The 27,964-nt window shown below is 31.0% G+C and overlaps 1 protein-coding gene across 1 annotated transcript; it reads left to right on the forward strand.

Annotated features, from left to right (window-relative positions):
- The first annotated feature begins 935 nt into the window (after positions 1-935).
- LOC130901296 (elongation of very long chain fatty acids protein AAEL008004-like) lies at positions 936-27,964 on the forward strand. Its single transcript, XM_057812535.1, has 7 exons — positions 936-1,231; positions 9,432-9,495; positions 10,846-11,036; positions 16,351-16,431; positions 18,505-18,667; positions 22,157-22,293; positions 24,265-27,964. Exons 1-7 carry the CDS (start codon positions 1,172-1,174, stop codon positions 24,442-24,444), a joined length of 876 nt encoding a protein of 291 aa, XP_057668518.1. The 5' UTR covers positions 936-1,171; the 3' UTR covers positions 24,445-27,964.

Below are 27,964 nucleotides of genomic sequence, written 5' to 3' on the forward strand. Positions count from 1 at the left end.
GGGAATTACAGTTTTGAACTGGCCTGCACGATTATCCAATATACCTAAATATCATTAATAATCAGTGGTATAATTTAGGGACGCATGTTAGATTTCGTCATCCTGGTCTAGTTGATTTAAATCAGCTTCAAGTTGCTCTTCATGGAAAATGGTTTGCTTTGCCGGGGAAGTACGTCTAAAGTTTAATTTTTCCGATACCTGACAGGGTTAGAGTCCTTCGCTGTAGCATTGGGAGAAATATTCATAATACGTTAATTTATCAATTTACCATCATTTTGTATATTTTTGTGTATAATTCATAAAACTATTATTATTTGTTATAGATTTTCTTAGAATAAATTAACCAATTCTCACCTAAAATTAAAAATATTGATATACGGGTGTTCTGGAACTCGATGCAAAAAATTTGGAAGTGATTAGATGGCATGAAAAAATTTTCTCATACGACCCCTTGTCTCTCCTAAACCATAAATTTTATCAAGTTAAGCGAAGAGTACTTTTTTGTTAAAGAGTCGATTGAAAAATTAAGTTTTGCTATCTTTGGATTGAACAGGTTGTCCCTAGAAAAGTTACGGATTATTAACCATTGGACGTGAGGCTCCTCTGCCCTTAGGATAGTAGTGTAGAGTGTAGAATTATTTATTTCGAAAGTATAATGCATAATTTAGAAAATATACTTAAATATTCTGATTCCGCATACAATTTAAAGTGTTTCTCAAAATTTGTAAATATATAAAATTTCTTTAATATATTTCAATTCCAAATTTTCTAATTTTGTAACGAAATTCTAATATATATTTTATTACAAACGATCAAAAAGTAACCATTTAAGTAATTAGTTATATTAATTAAATTATTTCTTAAAAATGTACCATTTCCCACTCTTCTTCACCTATTGATACCGCCCCACCAAAATATGTTAAAACAACAAGTTCATTTTTCTTTTTCATCAATTTGGAGGGGCAGATCGTCACTTTGATCGATGCAATTTTAAGAGTTTTAAAATATATTCGCCTAATAGTAAACATACCATTCATATCAACTTCACTTTCGATTTCTGTTTAGTTTAAAAGTAGTAATAGTGTTGTAATTTCATGCTCAGGGTGATTGTTGTATAAATTTTTAAAAGTTTCGGTGTTATTTTTCTTATAAACTAAGTGTAAACAGAACGATGGATTATATATGGGAGGAAGCCGAAATTCTTATAAATTTAACAAAAAATAATAACACAGTAAGTAACGAAATTTTCTTTAAATTGAAGCAATACATTCGAAAGTATTTCACTAATTATATCCAGCAAAAAAATTGAATTTCTAAATATTACACCAATTAATTTGAAGCAACTATATTAAATAAGTCATAGCATTTGATTAAAATCAAGTATAGCAACTTTTTATACCTTCCCCGCGTAATATTTTGAGTGAATGAATGTTTTTAATAAAAAACTGGGACTTTAAGTTTTTGAGAATGTCAAAACTTTTCTTACAGAGAACCTGACTGTTTAAGTGAAAAATTCATATAACTAAGTTTTTATTTTTTTATTCTTATCTTTCAGAAAAAATTTCTTTTCGAAATTTACTGAAAACTTACCTTTTTATGTTCCAAATATATTATAATTTTTTTAATTCGAAATATTTATTTTCCTATTATCGAAAAAACTTAATTTTCTTAATTCTCGCATCATAATCTTAGCTTTCTATAAAGCTTTCTGTTCACCGGAATCTTTACTTTCTGATTGTAAAGAAAATATTTATAACTATGAAAAATTTTTTCAAAAAATTAAAAAAAATTATTCCTAAAAATACTTTTTGGTCATTTTTAGCTATTTATTAAAATAATATACTAAACATGATTAAAGTGTAAAATTTTAATTAATAACTAAAATTTGTCTGTTATGATTAGGATTAATTTTTTGGATTTGTTTTCTGAGAAAATTTACCACAGTTTATTATTTCAATCCACCAAAATGTAGAGATTTCAACGATCCAGAAGCCCACTGATTTTAAAAAAGGCCGACCATTTTTTCGTTAAATTTTTGGATTCAAAATTGGAAGATTTTTCAATATTAACTCAAAATAAATTACAAAAATTAATTCAATATTTTAAGCCAAGTGAGTTTGACCATAAAAAGTATTCACCGAGTTTCGTACATAAAAAGTCAAAAACTTTGAATTTTTCACATAAATTTTGAGGTTATGTGAGAAAAGTGTGTGTACAAAAGCTATAGAATTTTCTACTACCTACAACTTTGCTATTCAACTTTTTCTATAGGACTTGTAGCTTAACTGCAAATCGTAAATAATTTTTCTCTCATATTCTTTTCCTTTTCCAATAGGTTTCACCCTACTTCTATTTTTTTTATTATTATTGACCTCGGTCAACGAAGCTAGATATTCTTTAAAATTTTCTTATCGCCTCTCACAGGTTTTTCTCCCAAAACTCTACAAACTAAAACACTTTGCATACCAAGCAAATATAATTACTATTAAAATTCCATTATAAATGAATTTAATAAAATAGATTTGAAAACAATAACCTTCATTTGGTACAACTAGTAAATGTTGTCATTAAACAAATTTTTTTTAAAACTCCAGTAAGTGTCTAATATTTTCAGACCGCACAAAAGCCAGTGGAAAGATTTTAATCATTTTCTGGAGTTTTCGTGTCTTATCTCTTTATTCAAATGTCTTGGAACAAAATGGATGGACTTCCTTTACGATTCCTATTTAGTAAACAAGTAACTGAAATGAACTGAAATGAAAGACCTTGTTTTTAAAAAATGGCGTTTCAAATGTTTATGTCCCGCACTTCGTAGGTATCATCTGATCATCTACCGTCAAATATTATTTTCTGGGAACTAGCATAAGTCGAATTCTATCTACGTATAAGATGACGAACTATGGATAGCTTTATCGTATTCTTCTTCATCTAGTGAACTAAATTTAGTATTGTCGTTTGATGTTTCCCATATGTCGCATGTCATTACATCATTTACTGCCCTATCTCCAGCCCTATATGCTGACAGTTTCATTTTCACTCTTCTATAATAGGTGCATCAATTGTTTCATTTCTGTGGTATCTAAAAGTTTCGTTTTTGATATTGCTGGCCTGGTTTCTAATGTACAAATCACCATAGGTCTGTTTGTTATTTTGGAAATTCGTACCTTCATTTCTTGTCTTAGGTGTTTATTTCACCATGCTACGTTCAGGAGGCACTTCACGACATTATTTGCTTTTGCTACTTGTCCTCTTTCTTCGCCTTCTACGTCTTCAGAATTGGTAATGTCAATTTCAAGGTACTTGAAGTTTATTCAGTTTCATTAATGACAGAAAACTTATGATAATATATTGTTCTGCTTTCGAGATGTGGCTGACTTGTTGACTTTCTCTAGGATAATTACTAAATTATGTTGCTCTACTATCATTCTTATGAACGCTTCTGTAGATAAATATGAGAAAAAATCGGTACTGCGAATCTAGAACTCTCATATTGTCTAGTTCATCGTTTATAGTGAGAATATGACAATTTGGGTAATAAGAAAACTGATTTTCATTTGACTAATTGGTGTTGACGGTAAAGTTACTGAAAGTTTGAAAATTCATCGCATCACTTATTCTATCTTCTTCATTTTCAAAAATAACCAATTTTTCAATAAGAAATATGAGAATTTCGAGTTTATTGCAAAATAAAAAAATTATATCGGTTTCAATGATCCCAAAATTTGTGAGAAAAATTGATCTTCTTGTTACAAACTTTTGTCATGACTAACTAGAACAGCAAAATGAAAGAATAAAGCTCATTCTGAGGTGAAATATCTAATATGTCACACAAATAAATCTTTGCTTCCAATATCATAATTCAGAGGGGATCATAGAAAACAGTCCATCTCGATATTTGACAATGTTCATTAAATTCCAAGGAAACTTGTCATTTCTTAACTTCCTCTCTTACTAATCTCCCAACCTCTGAAAAATGTTTAACAGAATTTGCCATGTGTGATACATCTATAAAGAAGCCATGTAGACGGAGTATTCAAACATTATGATCATCAACAATTTATTTACCTCGTTTTTGCTAGAAAAGATCTTTATGGAAAACCTCTTGAAAATTACTAGCAGCTCCTTTGGTTTTTTTAAATATATTATTCTTCATGTCATGTCAAATTGAAATAAATACTGCTAAAAGTTCTTAAGTTTATACTTGATAAATCTTTATTTGATAGTTTTTAATTTAACAGTATTGGATTTTTCTTTAAGCAAAATTGTGGTTTATTTAATTTTTTTTCTGTTATTCTATGTTTTCGTATCTTATTTTTATTCCTATATGAACATAATGCGACGAACTCTACATGATCTCAATCTCAAAGTCCATCTAATATATCAATATAAATTAGACTCCGAACGAATTTCAACATTAATTTGAACATACAATTCATCAATTCCTTATTAATTGGAAACGTTTTATTCATCATAACTTCTAGTTTAGTTAATTTCACAATAAAATTAATAAATCTATGATCTCCTGTTGCAAAATATACATGTGGCTATTAGACAAATAATTCACCTACCACATGGTGAAATTAAATGAGCTATTGGTTAATTACTATGATGTGGAGATTATAATGCAGAGAAAGGAATGATAACGTTCAGCGAAGATGCCGAGGGTGTAGTTTTAATAGATTACCTGCAAAAATAAACTTATTATGCCAGTTCAGTCAATTATTTGTCATTTCATAGTTTTTTATTATGCCAATTCAAAATTATGTTATCCTATGATAAAAAAACGTGAATCTTATGAAAAATCATAAGTGTGATATTGCAACAGTCCATATTTGGTCCCCATTAAGTTTTACCTCTCTCAAAAACTGAAGGAATAGTTAAGTGGAAACGTTTTCCTTCGGATTATCGAATCATATGTGTGGTACATCAGTGACTTGCAGAGCTTGAACAATCTTTCTTTTTGATACTCCTTCAAAATCATAGAATATCAATAAGAAAATATATTAATTTCAAACAAATAGCCTTAAATTAATTTATAGTTGCTACTCACAAATTTGAACTAAAGAAGATCTATTGAATGTATCAACCGAAGTAAAAACAATCTACAAATATTACTAGGAGTAGATGATGAAACTCCTTTCTACATTCTCTCGACGTGCGAAATAGTACTGATAGTACATTAGATCCATGTATAATCCTGAGAGAAATAACACACTGTGATGCCTTGGGGATATTTTGGGGGGCAACTGGAGTAAGCTGGGTAAAAATGTGAGGAATTCTGAATCAAATTGGACAGGGAAGTCATAAAGCATCTTTGGTATATCCTGAAAACCGAATTGAACCAAATAGACGTCGATTATTCGTCGAAATTGGTACAGAGAATACCAAAATCAAAAATTTGAATATGTTCTTTGAAATATGAATATCAGAATCGATCGTATTGTTTTTATTTGTTGTGTATCACGCAAACTCTAGGATGGGCAAAAACTTTGGACCGGTATTGTACATACTTTATAGTTTGTACTGGAAGGACTTTGAAACTTGGAATCAAATTTGGTTCTACTTTATTGAAGTAAACCACTTAATTTTTCATGAATTACCTATATATTCAAAAATGTTGCGTAATTATTAATACGTTCCAAATGCTGCCGAATTATACTAATTTCTATGAAAACTGTAATATCTATAGTTATCTAAACGATTTAAAGGAATTTTCAAACAACGTTTTTTTTTAAACAAAGAGAGAGTTGTTAGCATTTTTCCCTTGGCCCTTGTTTTCTTCATAACATTTTTTCAAAATGAACAGATTAGTCGATATTTTCATAAACTTCCATATGTTATTTAGTTTTTGTATAGAATGAAAAATATACTCATGTACAAGGTCTTTACTAATTATAGTCTATACTAAACCACGAATTTTACTCAACAAATGCCAAATCAAATAAATTCATGTCCTACTTAAAAATATTACTAATAATAATAGATATACGAGACCATGAGTTCTATTCAACAAATTCTAAATCAAATAAATTCATGTCCTACTTAAAAATGTTACCAATTTTTTTCAAGAACGTTTTTTCTAACCTACCACAAGTTTACTCAACGTACTGTCTTTAGTTGGTTGAAACTATGATAAACAAATTACGCTGAATCTGTCTAATATCTGTGTAATCGGCTATGTCACAATATATCTTGAAAGATATCTACAGTGTCGGCTCCAATATATTTTACATAAATCACCTCTGTCGAGTAACGGTCCGTGGGATTTATTATTAATTATTATTATAATAAAATGTACTCATTTATTGATTATAATAAACTTTTAATAGGAAGCGTGTCAAGTAGAGAGGTTATATAAATGGAAAATTGCTTTATTCATAGTATTATATGGAATCTATTGGAAAATGAATTTTAAATAAATCAAATAATAATATTGGTGATAACCTTATAGTTGATTGTTTCAATCAATGCAACATTTTTTCAACAAACTATTTAGCCATACATTTTTCTCCTACAACTTTAACACCAAAGTCGATTGGTCTAAAATGATTTATACATCACAAACATTAAAAACAAGCTCTTGGAGACTATAGAGTTGAAAACTCTCGGGCGGATATCGGGAAAAGCACTACTAGACGGAGAAAGAAGTAAAAACATCAGACTATCATGTGATGTTAACGTTAGGAAACGAGTATCACAGCTTCAAAAAGAACGGAACAAACGTAGAAGACGAATAACGTATGATATACTGGTAAAAAAAGCGAAAAAAATCTCCAATTGGAATATGGAGTAGAGGTCGATTACGAAAGCAGTGTAATGACAACATAGTCAGGATGAGAAGGATGAGTAAAGATATCGAAGAAGAAACAGGCGGTAGACCTATTATTGAAGAAAGAAGAAGAAGGACTTAAGCACACCTCTTCAACTTTATTTGAATTTTTTTTCTATTTTAGCAATGTTTCCAGGTATTGTCTAGAACAGTTATTGAAGAACAAATCAAAGAATCTACGTAGATTATTTGGTCTTTTTGGGTTTTCAACCCTTCAGCTAGAAGATATTTTCGAAAAGACTCTACATCTCAATGTTCTTCATTAAAAATATAAGGGCTGCTTTTTTTAACCTCTAATAGGCTATAAATAAAAGACAAGTTCTTATAAAACAATAATTTTATTACCAAAAGATTGGTACACTTATGGTTACTTTTCGACATAATCAGCGATAAGATTGAGACATTTGTTATATCTGTAGACAAGCTTTTCAATACCTTCTTCAAAGAAAGTTACCTACAATGAATTCAATTAGTACAAAGCAGAACTTGAAACCTCTAAAAATTCCGTAAACAAAGCAGTCTGGCGAATCTGCGGTTTTCTTTCACCATTCTGCAAACTCGTTGAACCAAGTCATGAGAAACGACAGATTTGCATCATTGGCCCCCTTCATCATGCACATCATTACGGCCATCTTTAAACTTTCGATACCATCACGCACAACTCCATCACTCATGTGATGTGAAGTTTTCCACATACACACGATTCATTCTCCGATGGATTTCTGCAGCACTATTGCCTTAAGCCTGTAGAAAACGAATCACACTTCGTAATTCATACTTGGTGGGAGCATCAATAATAGCGGACATGTTAACGTAGCTGTAGCACAACGCCGACTGGCGCCTGATTGTCAACAAGCAGTCGCTTACATCGCATGCCCGCTTTCTTCAGTGCGCGTAGCGTCTGCACGGAGCAATCGGAGGTTGAAAAAAAACGGCCCTCGTACGTAGGTATTTCCTTTAGGTTTCTGTGTCCCACTTCCCAAGGTGTATTATATAAAATGGACGAATCATTTGCCGAGTAGATGCTCTACGTAATATATTTCTAATTATTAAACTACTTGTTTGTTTTTAACCTAAGTAACAATTAAAATTTCATGCAGTGTCCTCTGTTTACTGTGAGAACACATTGAAGTGAGTTAGCAGGTTCACACTCTAAGGCGAAAAAGAAGTTATATTCATTTGAAATTGGGTGCTAAGTCGGCCCTGTTCAAAAATTATAAGCCAAGACAATTTCACAAGTCGTCTTCGTGTAATACTTTTCGTTCAAGTTCAATTAGAATGGGCTGCGTCTAAATGCCATAATAAAACTTATAATGTTGATAATACCTATTACATTTCGTAACCTTCAGATAATATCTTCGGTAGATACTTATTTCATAAAAATATTGTAATATTACAGCTATGATTTTTTTGCCAACATTCTCAGTATATAAGAACATTCAAATTCAAACACCAATGGCAAATAAATTATTTATAATATTCGATTATGATAATAATTAAAAATATTGCTTGTATTTGGCTCTGGAGATCGCCTCTTTATTAAAACGATTCTTTTGATATGTTGCAACTTAATGGTTTTCAACACAGGAAGGACTAAAATCACAGTTCTAAGCGATATTTATTCACGCCATTCTTTAAACCTCCATGAAAAGCTTGCCAGCGTCAAAGTATAGAAGCTAAAATTTGGTATTGAAGAAGATAAAATATCAGAGGAGAGTCAATCTTCTATAAACTGTTTCATACTGCTTTTTGAACTGTTGAATTATATCTAAAAGATCTGACAGAACGAGGACTAAGTTAATCCATATTATTTTTTATCATTTACACGATAAGGAGATTTTTTTTTCATAAATCACTAGTGTAGAAAACGTGTGCCAAAGGATTTTTCGATATTTGAAGTGGTTTACAAGTTACGGCCTTAGAAGGGAGTAGGTATATGAAACGCGCGCCGGGTTACTCCGGAAGCCGAGCGGCGCTGACCATTGTACTGATATCCCCAAATCTAACTGGTACCTGAACCTTTTGTGACGCCGTGGAGAGTCAGTTACTTCAGTTTTGCTGTGGCAGATTAAAATGCCGTTTGATTTTTTTTTATTCCGGATAAGCAGAACAGCTACAATCTATAACTATTATTGTATTATATATTTTATCTCCAAAAAAGACAAAAACAATAAGTTGATTGTTTTAATGGTTTTCCTGTGAAGAATTATTGAAAAAGCCATAAAAAACAAGCCGAAAAACAAGAGGACCCCCATAAGTGTACAGGACTTCATCTCTAGATTTGACTATATCCTTTAAATATACACAGATAAAATTTAGTTCTTCAATTCCATCTCAAATTATGCCTGGGAAGATGTTATCTACTTTTTTAAGAAACTTGTTTATATATCGTCATAATTTATTTTCTAGAAATAAATCAGTTAATTTTGGTATTTCCATAGGAGACATCCATCATTGATCAGTCTTTATAATTCAGTCTATCAACTTTGTCCGTATAAAAAATAAAGAAATGTTGACTATATTCTTTCAAATGATATGATTATTATTCGGTTCGTTCCTATTTATGGAAAAGGGAAGTATGATGATTTTATTTCTGTTTCAGGATGTGACTAATATTGTTAAAATGGTAGCGGAAAGATATTTAACAGTTTTAGAACGAGTTAGTGGTAAGTTTGGAAATTAGAAAACTAGATTTTTTTTGTTTTCGACGAATTGTTATCACAGTTGTTGCAATTTTTCCCTTCCCAATAAACATTTTTCCTATGCATAACATGTACATATAAGCTTAAACACATCTTTTTTTAGCCTTTGGCTGGTTTTTATAATTTTCTATCTTTAATCTTTGTTTTTCACTATTTTATGACTTCTATTTACCAATGGCTTTCATCCTCAAACCAAACAAAGACCTCATAAAGCCTTCATCTTATCTGCGATTTTGGTCATTATGGTCTTGGGTAAGGTCTTTAAATCTGAAAGCTTAGCACCAACCATTAATAATTCCCTTCTAAGCTTCACCGCTATGTTCAGTGATGTGCAGGAAGCTTTCAACCAGGTTTGGCACACAGGACGCTTCCGATTTATACACAATTCAAAAATATTTACCATAAGATTTCCATCGAGAATTCCTTCGGCCTTATTATATTCCATTCATTTCCTAAATGGAATTTAATCATTCCAGCAATAAATCATGGGAGATTGCTAATATAAGTCTTGCGTCTCTCCGAGAAATATCCTCTATGGAAATAGAGGCCTAAAAGCTTGATGCGTGATAAAATTTAAAGAAATGTCTTCATTTGCTTAACAAAAGAATCTATCATCAATACCCAAGAAAATTTTTTTTCACATAGTCTTTCTAAATAACTACCCAAAGGGTATCAGATAATAACCAGATCCCTTAACACCACTAAACCACTCTTTTGGTGAGCTAATTTGAGCAAATTGGTCGACGTCAGGGTATAATGAGCCTACCACTGTGTCTGCGTTTTTACTTGCCTTATACTATTACTGGGTAAAAACAACGCAAAAATGCATCAATCTCACTGCTTACTTTGTATCCACTCACATATACTCACAATAATCTTCATTTGAAAGAATCCCAACGTAATTCCAGGTGAGAAAACGAGACCTGTATCCAGCCCAACCAAAAAGTCTATTTCCGATATCAAAATCTACCGAATTTTTCCCTTTTTGTTATTGTCACTTCCCATGTAGGTAGCCTTTTATCTTTAGGCTACCTGTTTTTGCTGTTTGTTTTGAGTCCATAGTTTTTGTTATAAATTTGTCGTATTCACTTTACTACTTTCCAGTACCATTCTCTTCACGTTCTCAGAGTTTCATTTTTTTGTCGTTATGTTTTATTTTTGCCTTATAAAGTCTTTACTACTAAACATTTGCTCTTCTGATTGAATGATGTTATTATTCAAGCTGAAATCCTTGACTACTTTGCTACCCCTGTAGTATCTTGTAGTTTTGGAACAAGATTATTGTTTAAAATGAAAAAATGTTATTTTTTACAGATCCTAGAACTACAGATTGGCCGCTGGTTCAAAATATATTTCCTACAATCTCCATGATTTTGGGATATTTGTATGTTATATTATTTCTCGGTCCTATGATTATGGAAAATCGAAAACCATTCAAATTAAAAGAAGTTCTCATTATATACAACGGTGCACAAGTATTGTATAGTCTTTTTATGTTATATGAGGTATGTCAAATATACAAGCAACTAAGAGATGTGTTCAACAGTGCGGTGAATTATTTTATTGAAAATAGAGGTGACATAAAATTCGAAAAATCCTTACTGCTAAGCTATGCACATACTACAAAGTTAAATCCACAAGCCTCCTGAATGTCAGAAATTATATTTAGTTTAGAACATTCTTGTAAACCTTCCAATACCGTTGTCGACTAGATAATTGCGTGTTTGAACGGAAAAGTTTGTTCACTTCTGTCATATTGCCATCTTGTCATCTGGTTGTGAGGTACATATCGACCTATTTTCGTTCTCATATGACTCATTTCCACTTTGATGTGGTTGAGTCAATACATGTCTAAGTGTGACATTGAAATAGATGCGGCGTAAATGATAGCTACCATGTTTCTGATCACATCTCGTATATAAATAAAAAGTATAGTACAATTTAATGTGTAAAATAACAGAATAAATATCTATTCCGAATAATTTCATGTATTAAATGGAAGAAATTGGTAAGAAAATAGAAACTACTGATTGGAAGTTCGAATCAAAAAAGAATGCATACGATACATTTAGATATTTGCTTTTTATATTCAACAGAATTTCGGAATATTCTGCAAGAATTTACCGTGGCAGTTTTTGGTTGACTTTACCTACCTACAAGTTGGATTGTTCTTTTCTGTATTGGCTTGAGCATCCATAGGGTATGCTTGGAAGTCGAGCTCCAAGGATAGGGCTTTCTAAGTATGAGAGCAGTTAAGAATATACAAATTTTTTCTCACAAATAGTGTTCCAAGTTTTTCTAAAGCTGCATTAACTATTTCGGCCGCATGACTCAAGACATCAAACAGACGAATTTACGTTGATAGGTAGATCAAAGCACCAGCCTTCGTGGTAAGAGCAGCAGCCTAGGTCTCTGCTGCCTAAACTCAATCAGCTGGCTTCTACCCTTATCCAGAATATTTTTAATATCGGTATTGATGATAGCAAATAACAAACAATAGCAAAAAAACTATTAAAAATTGTGGAAGATTTTTCTATCAAACTATATAGCAACCAAAGTCAAGTAGAAACATCAAAAAAATACCCCACATATTAAACCAAGGACACACCAATTATAACAGAAGAAGAAATCATAATGTCGTTGTCAGAAATTAAGAAGAACAAAGCCCTGTAGGACAGGGACAAAATAGCAATAACAGCAATAACTAAACTCAATAAATGCTTGGAGGAAGAAACAACCCCACAATAATAGAGCAATTGTTATTATGCACTATAAGGGCGGCATCACAAACCTAAAGAATTATGGACCGACAAGGCTGCTGACACATCTTCGGAAATTTTTCAAGTGTGAAATACATTGCCAAAGCCCAATTTATGACAAGTTTAGTCCGCAGTCGTAACCTAAGGTTGTACAATAAATCGAATAGATAATATGACTCAAATATCTGATACGTGATCCGACATAATAAAATCTGTGAACTAAACACAAGTATTTAGCAAGCTGAGACTGAGATAAGAACAACTCAACAAGCGATGGAAAGGTCCATGCTAGGAGTAACAGTACGAGAAAAAATCTGAAACTAAGAACTGGTAGAACAACAAAATTTATGGATGTAATTGTCTGTTGTTGTCTACGTGATTGGATGTTTCTAATGTGATTATAAATGAAAAAATATCAGGAAAATTACATATTAGATGTTATCCTATTCCAAACAGAAGAAAACTAAGAAAGACGAAAAAAAAATATATTAAGTATGAATGACTTGAAGTTGAAATATTAAAACAACGTGGAGTAGCAAAGATTCGAGAATTGCAACGACCCACAGGAAATAGTAAGAAAGAGAATGATATACATCAGTAAACTGATGCATTTGCTTTTCACTTTTCACATTTCTAATAAATAGAAGTAAAGAATAAAGTGCTTTATAACTAATATTTCATAGACTGAAAATTAAAATATGCCACTTAAAGCTCATAATATTCTCATAGTTATCATATCATTTGATGTGTCTGTTGAAAAATGGAAGTAAGTATTATCTAATTATACAATATATTTCAAAGCCAAACTTTTTACTTCAACAAAATATGTAAATACTGATGCCGCCTTCCCTGCACGTTGTCCATGAAATATTTATTTAATAACAAAGACCTTGTAAGGAAAGTTAATGAACGTCCTTGCAAAGAAAGTTATATAAACGCGGAAGCAATTTATTACTATGTGAACTTGCACGCTAGACTTTAACTTGTATCATGGTACGTTATATAAAACGGTACCTGCTATTAAATTGACCTCAGGTTGTTATGTAAAGTTAGAAAAAAGTTATCATTATAGACCAGGAAACATAAATATATATGCAACTAGTTAATGAAATAATATAGTGATTATTGGACCACTTATGTGAACATAATATAACTTGGATTATCATCTCACGTGTCATTTACTTCGAGCTATTTTTTTCTATTAGCCAATACCCATGTAACAAAAATTATATATTACTTATAAATACTAAGGGCTGCTACTTAAATTTTAACATAGACAAATAAAAAAAAATATTTAAATTTGCTAAAGGGATTTAGTGGTTTTGAAAATATTGTCCATTCAAATCAATACACTTTTGCATACGTTTGAACTACTTGTCGAAGCTTTTTTCCATTCCGATTGACGTACCTCCAAAACATGTGATTTGTACGCAACGACCTCTTCTTTAGGTGTAAAAAAACGTAATTTATTTTTGATCTGCAGGAATAATAAGAAATAATTGGATACCAAACAACGGCTTTACAGCGTTCGACGTTTTGACTGACCAAAAACATTTTTGATATGAAACTGATATGTGGGAGCTCGCATTGTCTGGCGACGCTCTCTATAAAGATTGAAACGAAGCATGTTAGTGGAAATATTCGTTTTCTGCGATTGGTTTTCCACATTCTTGTAAACAATTGATGATTCAGAATTCAGATAATTCAGAATTAATCCTCCTAAGTTGCTCTAATGGAACGGTGGCAACATTTTTAGTTAGTCAGAAAAAACAAGCGACTGAAATGTCTTTGAAGATTCATACAGTCGATTGTTTTTTAGGTCATAAGTATTGATCCATGATTCGTTGCCTATCACAATCCTATAGACGTCTTTTAAAGCAAAACGATTCAATTCTCACCATTGAAAATATCACACTTTGATTGCATTGTCAAATTTGTCATATTCACAACAGTGAAAAACGGAAAACATTGATACTAATATTAAGAATACTCACCTTAGTTAGCAATAAACTCATATCAACAATAAATCTATCACTAGAAGCATTCTCAGAAGACTCCATTCGTAATGTCTTTCATTTGCGCTATCATCACCATTTCAATATCAGAAATGACCTTACAACATTTCACTTTCAGCACGGGAAGAGCCATAGCTCATTTGCCGATAAACCTGACGAATTAAACAAATGCGGATAATGTGAGATCTTTAATGATACCCACTGCCCTGGTTCTTGCTGAAGGTTTTAATAAAGGCGTTGTGGTTGTTTATTTGTGTCTCACAATGCGATCTCTTTACTGTTCAGAATGTTCTAGATCACTTCAAACACCTAATACGAAGAAGTTGGTACGAATCGATCCGCTCTGTTTGTGAATTTGTTTGATCCCCAGGTTCTTCATTCTTATATAATTATTTTTTACTTTTTTCATACTTTTAGTTGGAGGAATGTTTATACATATAGGTTTAAACGATCGATGATTTGAAGGAGAGCTTGGAATATTCCACTAGCTTAAAATGTAGCTTAGCAACGTCTTCTTAACGAGTAGTTGCGTTTTTGTTTCATATACAGTAGATTCCCAAGCAGTCTGCAGATTTGAATTTTTCGGCTACTCTACCAATAAGTTTTATCTAATCATTTTATGAATATTTTCTTGTTAGCGTGTGTATAGGAATATTATTGTATGATTATTATTTATGAGAGTTCGTAAAAGTGAATTTTGAACTAAGAAAAACCTTTTTTAGTCTTCTTGCATAATGTCGACTCTCGACTGGTCTACTATACACCAGAATTGGATAACACCTTCTTTGAACTTGAAATTTTAATGAATGAACGATTATAGTAATTTGTTCCAGTATTATGATGCATAATGTTACATAATTACATAGTTGTAATACATTAATTAACATAAGAACAATGACCTGAATAACAATAATCCAATAATATAAATTGTATACAATTTTTGATTGAATTAAATCGAGTTTGAAGAATATTCAGATTTTTTCCACTGATTATATTATATTCTAGATATATTTTTTTATTATAATGTAAAATCAGCTTTTTCTCTGGAGCAAATACTTTAGAAAATGTGTCATATATAAAAAATTCTCCTTGTTTTTCTAGAATATTGAACAAATCTACTAGAATTTCAATCTTTCATATAAATGTTAACAAAGTTTTTCTATTTATTCTTCATAATAATTTTATCTCAATCAATTTTTTAACTAACAATTTCCTCCCACTTAATAGTAAATAAATAAATTGTAGAAACGTTAGAAGCAGAAGGAGTGCTAATACAAGAAAAAATTTTTGGAATTAAATGAAATACTTGTGAAAAGGAACTAATAATCAGAATCATCAATTTGTTCCGTCAATAAAAAAAATGAAAAGCCAGTATGTGACAATTAGACACACACTGTAATTGATCAGATACTAACACAATGTTCAATTTTAAACTTTAAGTAAACTTATGAGACAGAAGCATAAGTCTGGCAACGCTGTCGAAAAAGATTAAAATGAAGCATGCTATTACTTCCGAACGTTGTTCAACAGTGTGGAAGACTTACCAGAAATTCTTTAAAACGGGCTCTGTTGTCGAGCGCCACGTTCTGGATGACCGGTATCTATAACAACTAACGAATATTTGGAAACAGCTTGACATGCTTTGCCGCACTTGCTTCTCCGTTCAGAAACGTTGACGTAAATGCATTGATCAAGACGGGCATCAATTTACACAATTAGAGTAACACTTTTTCGAATCCCTTTTGTACTTTCTTTAGCATTGTTTTATCTCAATGCAAATTTTTTGTCTGACTAATGCCGACCTCTGTAGTGTAGATGGTAGAATATAGAAAAATGTGATTGCATTGGAATTAAGACCAGAAAATACCTTACCAGAATTTTCCTTAATGTATTTTCAAGAAGATATTGGATGTGGCAAGATTTTATATTCATACAATGTAAAATCTACTATGTAGTGGATATAGGAAATGTTTTTAATTTTCAGAAATATAAAATTAGAAGCAATATTCCTCATTGAACAAAATTAACTTATTTATTCATTTTAGCATTTAATGAGCGGTTGGTTTTTGGACTACAGTTTGAAATGTCAACCTATTGATTATTCAACGAATCCCAAAGCTTTAAGGGTAAGTTATCGGAAGAAAAGTTTTTCAGCTTTAACTACGTGTTTTTCGTGTTAAATATCTTGTTTCATAACTCTACTACAATTTGAATACTATACACAAATCCTCACAAATGCTTTTTCCTGTTATTACATCAATTAAAGTTAAACAGATGTTTTGTGCATAAAAATATAATAGGTGATAAAAAAAGATATTGCAAAAATCCACCAAATAAATTTTGTTACATGTTACATGAATGTTATAAAGTGGAAATCTAAAAAAAATTATGGGAGAAATGAAAGCAGCTTGGTGCTTCTATTTTGTATTTATCATTGGAGATCTTGAAAACTTATGGATACTCCAAATGTGATGTATATTACATGGGAATTTCGATGGGAATGAAAGGTAAATAAACTGTTTTTATGCTGTGGCGAGAGTCTTCGAATTATTTAGATACTCCAAAAAGTACACAAAATAAAATATTCAAATTTACAATCAGCATCCCGACCTATACCCTATGGCGGAAACAATGTGCACCATCCATTTTATCAACTCAATTCTGGATGCAAGAGAAGGTTTCACGTCCACTTCAGACATAGCTGAAGATCGACTAATTGAACTTCTTACTCACTTATACTCTTCTTCCATACTTGTGGAGGTGTTATTTCTTTTCCATATGATTTTATCTTTTGCTTCCTGTTTAGTTCGTCTCAGTTCTGTCCTCTTTTCTTCAGGTTCTTTGTTATTTATCTATTGCATTTCCTTTTGGGTCTGCGTCTTCTCTTTTTTTGTTTGTTTCGGTTTCTAATATCAATCAATGTATGCGGACCAGTCGTTCGTTTATTTTCTTCTTTGTTCATTTCTTTAGCTGGCTTAAAATACTTCATTATCTAACTAACATTTCTATTCCTCATTATTTCCCATATATTTTTTATGTTCATAATATCGGAGACTTTCTCTAAATCAACTGCTACAACATAAATCCCACTGTCTGTATCTGCTATTTTTACTGTTATTTCCTTCAAAGTAAATATCCATTCTTACGTTGATCTATTGGTTCTACATGCTACCTGTGTTTAATTTAATGTGTTGACTGCCTCCTGTTTTTGTCTATACGTTCAAAGAAGTTGTATGTCGTACAGAGTAGCGATATCCCTCTATAATTTCAATTAAAAAACTTCGTTCTTTGTTGATGGGTGCTATTATTGCTAATTTAACTTCTATAAACAATAAAACTCCATCTCGTGAACCAATACGAACTGATTGCTTTAGTTACAGAATAAAAAAGCAGACTTATTAGTGCCTAGGCTCCAAGTATGGAATCTTTCAGCACAAGTTGGGACAGTGTCTTCTTTCAGAAAAAGTTATGAGACTTTTAAAAGATATTTTGATTTGATTTTATACTTCTGGGACAGTTGAACCACGAAAAAACATTATATTAAAAAAAATTGGCCCTATAGAGTTCCGTATCAACCAGAAAACAATAATATCAAATGTCCGGCTTTAGTTAAGCAGTAAAAAGTTATCTGACCTCCTTTGGGCGTTAAATTGAGATTATTTAAAAATTTTCTTGAAGCTAATGACAAAGGAAGCTAATTCGTGTACTTAAAGATAGTTTTTCTTCAACTCAGTTATACTATAGATTCGCAAATAAGAAAATTGAATCAGAAGAAAATTACAAAATTGTAAAAGTATTGCTGCAGTCATTTTTAAGCAAGATAAAAAACTATCAGTTGTTAGAGAATTAACTGCTTCAGATGTAATAAAACTTTGGATGTAGATGTCTCTGAAAATCCCTTTTTGACAAACTTATTTAGACATGTTTTTCTGATAATCCTGGTGAAAAAAGTGATGACCAAAAGGATATATCATCAGGATGTTCGACCAATGAAAGCAAACAATGGGATCTAGTTATATTGGAAGATTTTCGTTGGTTCCTCAAAAAAGAAGATTCATTGAGACACTAAAAGTAAAAAAAAAGTATAACTCTAAATTTGGCCTTGTTACAGTAGATTAAATTTTACTTGATTAGCTTGATTAATATTTATTTAATATATCAAATTTATTTGAATGAATATATATTTTTATCAATTTTAGATGGCGAACCTCTGTTGGTGGTACTACATTTCCAAACTGACTGAGTTCGCAGACACTCTCTTTTTTGTTCTCAGGAAAAAAACAAGTCAAATTACATTTCTACATGTTTATCATCACAGTTTGACACCAATAGAAACTTGGTTCCTTGTAAAATTTCTAGCAGGTAGGTAGAAAAATTAAATTTTCATTTTGTAGACGGATTTTATCTGGCAAACGTGGTTTCTTAATTAAGAAAATTGATTATTGTAGAAGCTCCATGGATTGAGCATTTAAATTTAGCCTCAACATTGAATATCATATCTAGTTGTTACTAAAATTAACGAAGGTTTCGAGTCTTATATATTCAGCAAATAATTCCTAGTTTTCCTTTGCTAGATCCTATTTCATGTTTCAGAATTATATTCCTTATAACAACTTCCTCAGTACAAATGATATAGAATTATGCCACAAAAGCTACGATTGTAGCTCTCCTATAAAATTTGAACGTGAATATTTTAACGATATCAGTGAAGCATAAATATTGACACACCTACTGGTAATTCAACCAGAATGGCAACAATATGAAGCAAATTAAACAAAAAATGAAGCCAATAAAACTGAATTGTGAAATGTAAAACCATAGTTATGCAGGAGCGTGATCAATTGAAAAGGATTAATAATTACCACTAGATGGAGGGAGATATGTAGCTAGTATTATAATGAAACGTTCAAACTAATTCATTTTCTTAGCAATATATTGATTGGACCTCATTTTTTGGAAAAAAAAACATATCAGACAAATCATACTATATATTTATCTCTATCTCCTCACGATATTTAAATCCTGATGTTGTAGATGAGAAGAGAAGATGTCACATAGGTAGCAAGATATCAGGATTTGATCCTTCTATGTCATATTTCATTGGGTTATATTAAGTGAAAGTGAATACACACAGAATATTCAAGGGCTGAAAAACCGAATTGCATAGGATTTCTTGGATGAATTTTTATTTTATAAAAATAGTCACCATTAGTTGTATTGATCTTTACGTTTTGCTTTCTGTTTATTAGTATTAATGATGTATAATGCTAAAAACAAAATTTTGTCTTCGATCATGTATTGTAATCATACAAATGACCCTTCAAACTAGTAATTCACAATTACCGAGTCGAGATTACTAAGTCGATTTCCAAGAGACTAGAAACTTGATTAACGATTTTATTATTGTGTAGTTATTCGAGATAGATACGTTACATATTTTGAAGCTCGACAAACGAAATTCACAAATTTTGAATTTCAAATAATAATTCTGAAAAACTAAATGATACTAAATTTGTTTCTAAGAGCCAAACCTTGATAGACGATTTGATCATTGTGTAGTCTCTTATCGATAGACTAGTTTCAGGCTACACCACAATCCGTCTTACCTAAGTGTCACTCAGCTTGTCCATCTGAAGGACTCTATTTAGTTCACATATTTTTATTGATTCAGAAAAAGCTCTGCAGAAAAATCACTAGATTTGAATTTCAAATGAATCTGATAATTGTGGGAAACTAAATGCTGCTAAATCGGTTTCTGATTGAGGATTTTGTCAATCCGTAGTCATTCGTCCATACGTCCATTGCCCCTCGTATCCATAGACTAAATTAAGGTAACCTAATAATCGGACCTACCTCAAAGTCACCAGGGCACCTGGAGAATCCTATAAACTTCACATATTTGGATTGAATCGAAAAAAGTTCCGCAACAAAATTTACGAGATGAATCAGACAATTCTAGAAAACTAAACCATGTACGCAGCCACCAAAAAAATTAACAAATAAGCCTGGAAACTAAATAACTCTCAATTCATGGAAAAATGAGGTGTAAATAATTTTTAAATTTTAAAAAATTTACCTGAATGTTTCCTTTCATATTTTTTTACTATATTATTAAAAACTTTCAAATTTCCTTCTAGATACAATTGTAAGATAAGCTGCTCCGCCTTCTGACCCCATTTTACACCCTTCTTAGATATTTCCTTCCAAAGTCAATACATGAAAAATATTAGTTCCTCTTATACAATAATTATAACAATAATCTGATAAATCTGTAAATTAAGAAATAAGTTTTTTTTAAATATATATTAAAAATTTGTTATTAAAAAACTATTTAAATTTAAATTATTGCATTTACCTTGTTTGTGCTCACTCACCGATACCTATGTAGTTAAATTTTCAGAGCAAATCAAAATGGTTTCTAAAATTTATTGCTCAATTTTGTATGCGTATTTGTTTAAACATAGTGTCATGGTAAAACGAATTAATTAATCAATCATTAACAAACAAAATTAACAACAAAGATATATACGAAAATGGTCATGTAAACATTTTATAATTATCTTAAAATCCAAGAGAAAATTCGCTTATCCCCACATAGAAACCTTGCTTGATTCTATTAGATATTCACTCTGACCTGGTGAACTTGTTCAACGGCCAAATGGCCGCGGACGGGTAATAATGCGGCCGCAGCTGTACCTGCTTCATTGCCCGCTTCATTTAATTTTACAAACACCTGGTTCATAAGTTAAGACTTTCGTGTCCTTTCTTATTTGTTTCATGAATATTTAGTTGTGTAATTTGAATACAATATTTCTTTAAGATCAATGTTAAAAGGATTCTTTTTCTCAAAATTATTTACATTCTTATTATAAATTACATACATTCTTATGTAGTTTTGCGAAAATCGTAAAGTAATTTTTTAGATCTCTATTAATTAATATCATTATATATATTGCAGTTTCTCCTACTTAGATTATTCACTAAATCTTTCAATTATTGTCTAGTAAAATTTACGTTTGATTTATATTTCTGTTATATCTATATCATGCTTAATTACATCTTCTAATAGATTATAAAAAATATTAGTTTTAAATGTAGAGTTATTCTTTGTAGCGTTTTACACAGATCGGAGAATGTATAATATATACTAATATTGTATTCTACTTGAAGAACCGTTCATGTAAAAACTTTAATAATGAGTTTCCTACCCCAAACCATGCAATAAATCTTATATCAGGATATTCGATAACAGAACCAAATCCACAATAATACAGAAATCTGTTTAAAAAATTATCGAAGAAATGTAACTTCTATCGTTTTAATATATATAAATAAAAACATAAAAAAAATGAAACTATTTATAGCCCCATAGAAATAGAAATCATAATTATATTCAAATTAATCGTGGATTCTAAAAATGCAATAAAAAATATAACAGGAAGTCGTAGATAACTGAAAATATTTCGAATGAAACGAGCTTATCCTTAAACTCCATCATAGAAATTTACAAAAAAATATTACCAGTAGTTTCCGATCTTCATACCGACATCCTGGTTTATCCTGTATAGTAACTACATTTCCCAACAATTTTTATTATGAATATGATACGTTGAATTGTGAATATCCTCCCACTCAGTAAGAAATTACATTTTATCCAAGTGGTACTTTGATTTGAAAATTAAAAAATATATACAGCTAAAGCTACTAGGCAAAAGTGCGAGGTGTACAATTCCAAATGAAAACACCTTATCACAATCAAACTTGTGGTTCTTTTGAATATTTTAATGCTACGCCCATGTGTTGAATTTCTTCAGGTTACAATATTTTTATAAGAAATTATTTAATTCCTAGGAGGCCATGGCACATTCTCTAATCTAATTAACAATCTGGTACACGTCTTTATGTATTTCTACTACATGGTTGCCGCTATGGGACCGGAATATCAAAAATACGTATGGTGGAAGAAGCATTTGACAACGTTGCAGTTGGTAAGTATAACTTAGTAGAATAAGTGTAGAATAAACGTTTAAAGTAGCTTATCTAGTAAGTAGGCTTAAATATAAACATTCCGAAGACTCAATTCTAATTAATGTTACAAGGGAAAGAAATCGAATATGGAACGTGCTACAAATATCTGGGACATGAGATACGAATTGGAATATATAATGAAATGTGTACACTAAACAAATGGATAGGACTGAATTGGACTGTATTGGATAATCTGAGACACGTATATAATTTACAAATACCGACATGTCTCAGATGAAAGGTATTTGACCAATGCGTCCTCCTAGTTTTGACTTAAGGCTCTGAAACTCTAACATTGACACCAAAAACTGAATAGAATCACAATAATTCCAAGAACAATGGAGAGATCCATGCTAGGAGTAACATTATAAGATAAAATCCGAAACGAAGAACTGAGTAGAAGTCACACATTTGAAATTAAACTGGGTTGGCCATGTCGCAAGATTGTCAGATAAGGGCGAAGAGAATGCTAAAATGGCGTCACAAAGCATATAAAAACAGGAAACGACCGCCGATGGACTGACGATTTGGAAAGGATACTTTCCAACTGGATCCAAGATGCCCAAAACCAAGCAAAAGGGTTTAGGTTAAGAGAGGCTTATATCCAGCAGTGAACTAGACATGCTGCTAAATGATGATGTTGATGATGAAGAGGTCATATTAATAAAAAAGTATATCTTGAGCAGAATATAATTTTACATTATCCTCGTATAAATAAACAAAAAAATATGATTAATTGTACTTCGATTATGTTAAACTATGATTACATTTTTTCGAGATGAAGTTGATTAAAGTTATCTGTTGGAAAACCTTGCAAATAACGCTATTTACATTCTTATTTCGATCGATGTCTTGCGACTTTAGATGATAAAATTGAGAAAAAATATTTCAGTTCGTTTTTTAAAGAAATGCTCTACACGATCTAAGGCTGGTCTTTTAAATATAATAATGATCACAGGCGGTTTTTCAATAAGTGCACACTCATTCAATTTTGTCTTGTCTTGATTTAAAAAAATTTCTTGATTTTTAATCAAAGGTAAATTCAATTTTGTAAATAAAATTCCGAATCTAATTACGTTTGTTCCGTGTGCACATGAAATCCGTGCACTTATAGTTGACGTATGTAGTAGCAGTGTCGAAATGGCGGACATTAGCGTGCAATATTCAATGACATTCAATTTTTCTTTTCTTCCTTCCTTTCCAAACGAAACAGAAATTAGAAATGAGTTTCCAGAACCAGCTGTATGAATTGCAATTGAAAAGTTGATGCAAAAGTCGTGGATGTAAATGTATTTTTAAAACAGAAACTGAATGGTTGTGTGGGTGTAATATGGATCGTTTTTACTTCTTTTTATGTTTATTGAGTGGAATGAACAAAATCTAGCGTTGGATATTTGGATCATTCTAAAGGTCCCAAATGTATTAATTAGTGATGAATGGAATGATGATGAAGGATAGACGTGTTGCTTACTCAATACGTGTTTGTAAAATTAGGCCAGTATCTATTAACTCAATAATTTGAATGAAGCTAAGCACTAACTCATCAGGACAGTAAGTTATAAATTGTTAATTTTTTGATAATTTGCTAATCCAGATTGAAGGTTTGATACCATAATAAATATTATTTGGCGTGTGGCACCTAATTTTTTCACCTTATGTTATGCACATCCAAAGTATTGCACCACGCATTACTGCTAGATCATACACATCTGGTGTAGAGGATACGATGCTTGAAACGGCTTAAGGATAAGACAAGAAAAAGAAAAAAATGGGTGAATCTTCAATAACCTATCTTTTATATCGTTCATACCTAAGAATACTAGATATATACGTAGGCTAGGGGTATGTTTAGGTTTAATTCCTCTTTATATATTCCTCTTCTTTATAACAGTATGATCGTTGCCTTCATTTTACTTTGTGTTTTGTTTCAGATTCAATTCGGACTCGTTTTCGTCCATTCGGCACAACTTTTATGGACAGATTGCGGTTATCCTAGATGGGTTGGATACTTTTTACTAATCCATTCCACGATATTCTTCATACTTTTCTCAAACTTCTACTATCAAACATACAAGAACAGTAAAAAACCAAAATGTTTAAAAACCAACTAGATTTTTTTACGTCCCTTATAATTTATTGTACAGTTTCTTTGTAGCAGTACTTATTATTGCTGACAATAAACTTTCTTCGTAGAAGATATATGAAAATATTGTTGAATAGGTAGATCTAGTTGATCTTCAGACGTGAGTCATTTTGTAAAAAATATCACTAGTTTCTAAATATTTAGTTATTTTGAATATGGATTAGCTTATTTTGTACATTAGATAAAATGTTTTTCAGTATGAGCGTTAAAATAATTTTTTATTCCTGCTGATTTGATCATGATTAGTTTGATATTTTTTTTTTCAAATCATCGCGTAGTGTTGTATACTACTTTCAAGTTTTTGGAGAAGTTTGACCCACTTCCATCTATGTTAAATGAATAAAAATGATTATCTGTAATTATGAAAAGATTGAGGTACATTTTTCCCCATACTACATACCACCATTATACGAATCTTTAAAATATTTCTCAACCTCTATTCATTCTTCAGGTACATTTAAATCTTTCAGATAAATAGATTTTACTGGTATAGCATTGATGCTCTCTCTGTCTTCCAGTTTTTGATTTCTATCGTTATATGATTATTTTTTATGTGAAGTTGTTTCAATTTAATTAAAGTATTTCTGTTTCCATTGCATTGGAATTTTTCTTCGCCACTTTTTGAAAGAAGCGGAGAGAACCACATCAAGCAGCTGACAACCATTGGTGGATTTTGGAATACGTACAACGAATTGAAGGCTGTTTACTTCGCATATCTGGATGACTTCTAATGTGACGTGAGGAAACTGTCCCCAATAATTATTTGCTTTTCTTGTTTATGCCCAAAATAGGAACCATTTTACGAAAACTAGGGCTTCCGATCAACCAAATTAACATCCCAATAATCAATTTTCTTCATATTCTTCATTCGGTATCTACCGTTGAAAACGAGAAGGGATTGTCAATTTTTTGAAGCTTCCATTTTAATGAAAATGATAATTTTTGGAGAGTCTACAAATTCTCTACTAAAATTTTAACACTGGCAAGATCATCGCTATACTATAATCCTCAATACTATAAAGTTGTACGTATTTGGTTTGAAAATAGGTGAAAGACTTTCAATTCACCAACTTAGCTTAATAAAAGCTGACTGACATCATATATCTTCGTTCGTTAATTCCTTCCATCGGCAAGAGAAGATTTTGAAATGTCATTAAATTCGAATGCCATCGAATAGATATGACTTGATACCTAATATCACGGATGATTGTAGAGACAGTCTTATGACTACCTTTTGTAAGTTTTTACAGTTGTCAAAGTCGCACTAAAAAATCTAAATGATCTAGCTGCGTTCCTGTTTGAAAAACAGATCAAATGTAAGAATCAAAAATAGTAAAAATTATTATTTTTTTCATTGCTGCTAGTTTTGATTGTACATTATATAATGAGTACTTTCAATAGCTTCTGGCTGTAGAGAACTGTATGTTATTTCTCAAAAATATTCTCAAAAAAAGGACTTTTTCGGGTGGAAGTACCTCAAAATATTCATGGTTCTGAATACTTCCAGTTTTCATCGGTACTCTGTTATGTTAATATACCTCTGGCAGCGAAATTTCAAAATATTTTATAAAATTTATGATAAAAATATGCGACCTAAAAATAGTTGGGCAATTTTTTTTCGTCAAGACCACGAAGGTTAGTAAACAACACCTTTCGACTTTGAATATAATTATATTTAAATTAAGATTTTTTCATAAATTTCATTAACACTTCATGTGCAATAGATCTGATAATTATATATAAAGATTTGTATCTACAAATTTGTTTAGTAATTATAAAATGATAGAACACAAATGCAGAAATTACTAGTAATATTTCATAAATTCGATCAGAAGTTATATTATATCAGATTTTCAAATTAAAAATTACTTTGGCGCTCATTGGTAATGTGTATTGTAGATTAGGGAGATGTAGGTAGTCGTAAGCTAATTAACCTAGTCATACAGTTCTGTTTGTAACAGGTATAATGTAATGGGATAGTGTTGATATGATAAGATACAGCTACATTCTTCTGAAGGAGTTCATCAATCAATGAAAAAATCTATCCCTTTTTTACAAATCATTGACTGTATTTTATTGTGCAATCTGTGGTATTAGAGATGTAGCCTTAGACAATATTACCTAAGTAACAAAAAACAAATGTGTCAATTTAATAGCATAACTCATCCTAGATCAGTATTGGATCTAGCTCTAACCTTAGTTATCGATACTTAGCTCCAGAGCTGGATAGTACTCGCATAAATTGTACTCATAATAGTACTTAAAGTATTCAGTATCGATATTCTTGAGTCCTTTTTATTTTACAGTTCTTAGTACTCCCAATTCTTACAGTTGACGAGTAACGAGTATGAGTATCGAGATAGCGACGCCGACACTCGTAGACAAGACTTGACAAGTATTCTAAACAATTCTTAATTTGTCGCTTGAACTGGCTTGTCGCCTGTTTTGTTTGGTTTTGTTTCATAGATCACTGCTCAATCGCTCAATCAGTCAGTGAATATATCGTCACAAAAAATTGTGTCTTCCACCTTATCTTTGGTTCTTTGGTTTGATGAATCTTTATCAAATATAGAGGTGAGTCTCTGTGTTACTATATATGTTATATTATCACGATTACTGCCAAGACAATTCCCGCAATTTGATTTAATCGCATTAAGTAATTAAAAATACTTATTTAAAGACAAAGTTGTCACTGAAATGTTTTTTTAAAAATAGTCTCCAAGTCTAAATTAAGAGCTGGTATTCGTTACTCATTTTTTCACGACTACTCTGTAAAATTTGTAAAAGTATTCATTTGTTCGAGTACTTTTCATAGAAGTACTCGAATTCGAATACTTTTAAGTACTTTTTAAAGGCAATTCAGCACAGTACTCTGCGCAACTCTGCTTAGTTTTGAATGAAAAATCATCCTTCATGCCTCTTCGATGTGCTCAGGTGAATTATGCCTTTTAAATGATATGTTTGTACATGTATTGATAGATCGTTCAGCTATTTATTGATACCAGCATAAATAAAATTTTAAATCACTTACACACCACTGGTAGCTTCTTTTCTAAAGCACCGGTATAAATTCCAATTCCTTACAGCTGTTTCCATTAAGAGATTTGTAGTATGTTCCTCATAATGATATTCAGAAAAATATATAACATATTCTATATCTTAGTAAAGGATAAAGACAAAACATTTACTTTTGAATGATCCATATATATTATCAATAATAATGACTGCTGAGAAAAATTAGTGGGAAAAAGTGCAATAATAATGAAATTCATGTAAAAAATGAAACTAGTCGTAAAAAATTTTATGTCAAATTCATAGAAACTATTTTTTATGCTAGTGCCATTCAATAAGAACAACAAATGAACGTACCTATACACAATAGCATTACAAAAATTGTAAATAAAAATATTTAATCAATGTGAATTATTATTACAATTAAGTCAATTTGCTCAATATTTTATAAAATGAGAAATAAAATATTTCTATAA

The sequence above is a fragment of the Diorhabda carinulata genome, chromosome X (genome assembly GCF_026250575.1).
Source record: "Diorhabda carinulata isolate Delta chromosome X, icDioCari1.1, whole genome shotgun sequence".
In the NCBI taxonomy this organism is placed as follows: Eukaryota; Metazoa; Arthropoda; class Insecta; order Coleoptera; family Chrysomelidae; genus Diorhabda; species Diorhabda carinulata.

Excerpts from the sequence above, each read along its gene's own strand:
- LOC130901296 (XM_057812535.1), top strand. The coding sequence starts at position 1,172 with ATGGATTATATATGGGAGGAAGCCGAAATTCTTATAAATTTAACAAAA. Across the intron at positions 1,232-9,431 it reads TAACAAAAAATAATAACACA|GATGTGACTAATATTGTTAA; the intron begins GTAAGTAACGAA and ends TTTCTGTTTCAG. Across the intron at positions 18,668-22,156 it reads CCTTGTAAAATTTCTAGCAG|GAGGCCATGGCACATTCTCT; the intron begins GTAGGTAGAAAA and ends TTTAATTCCTAG.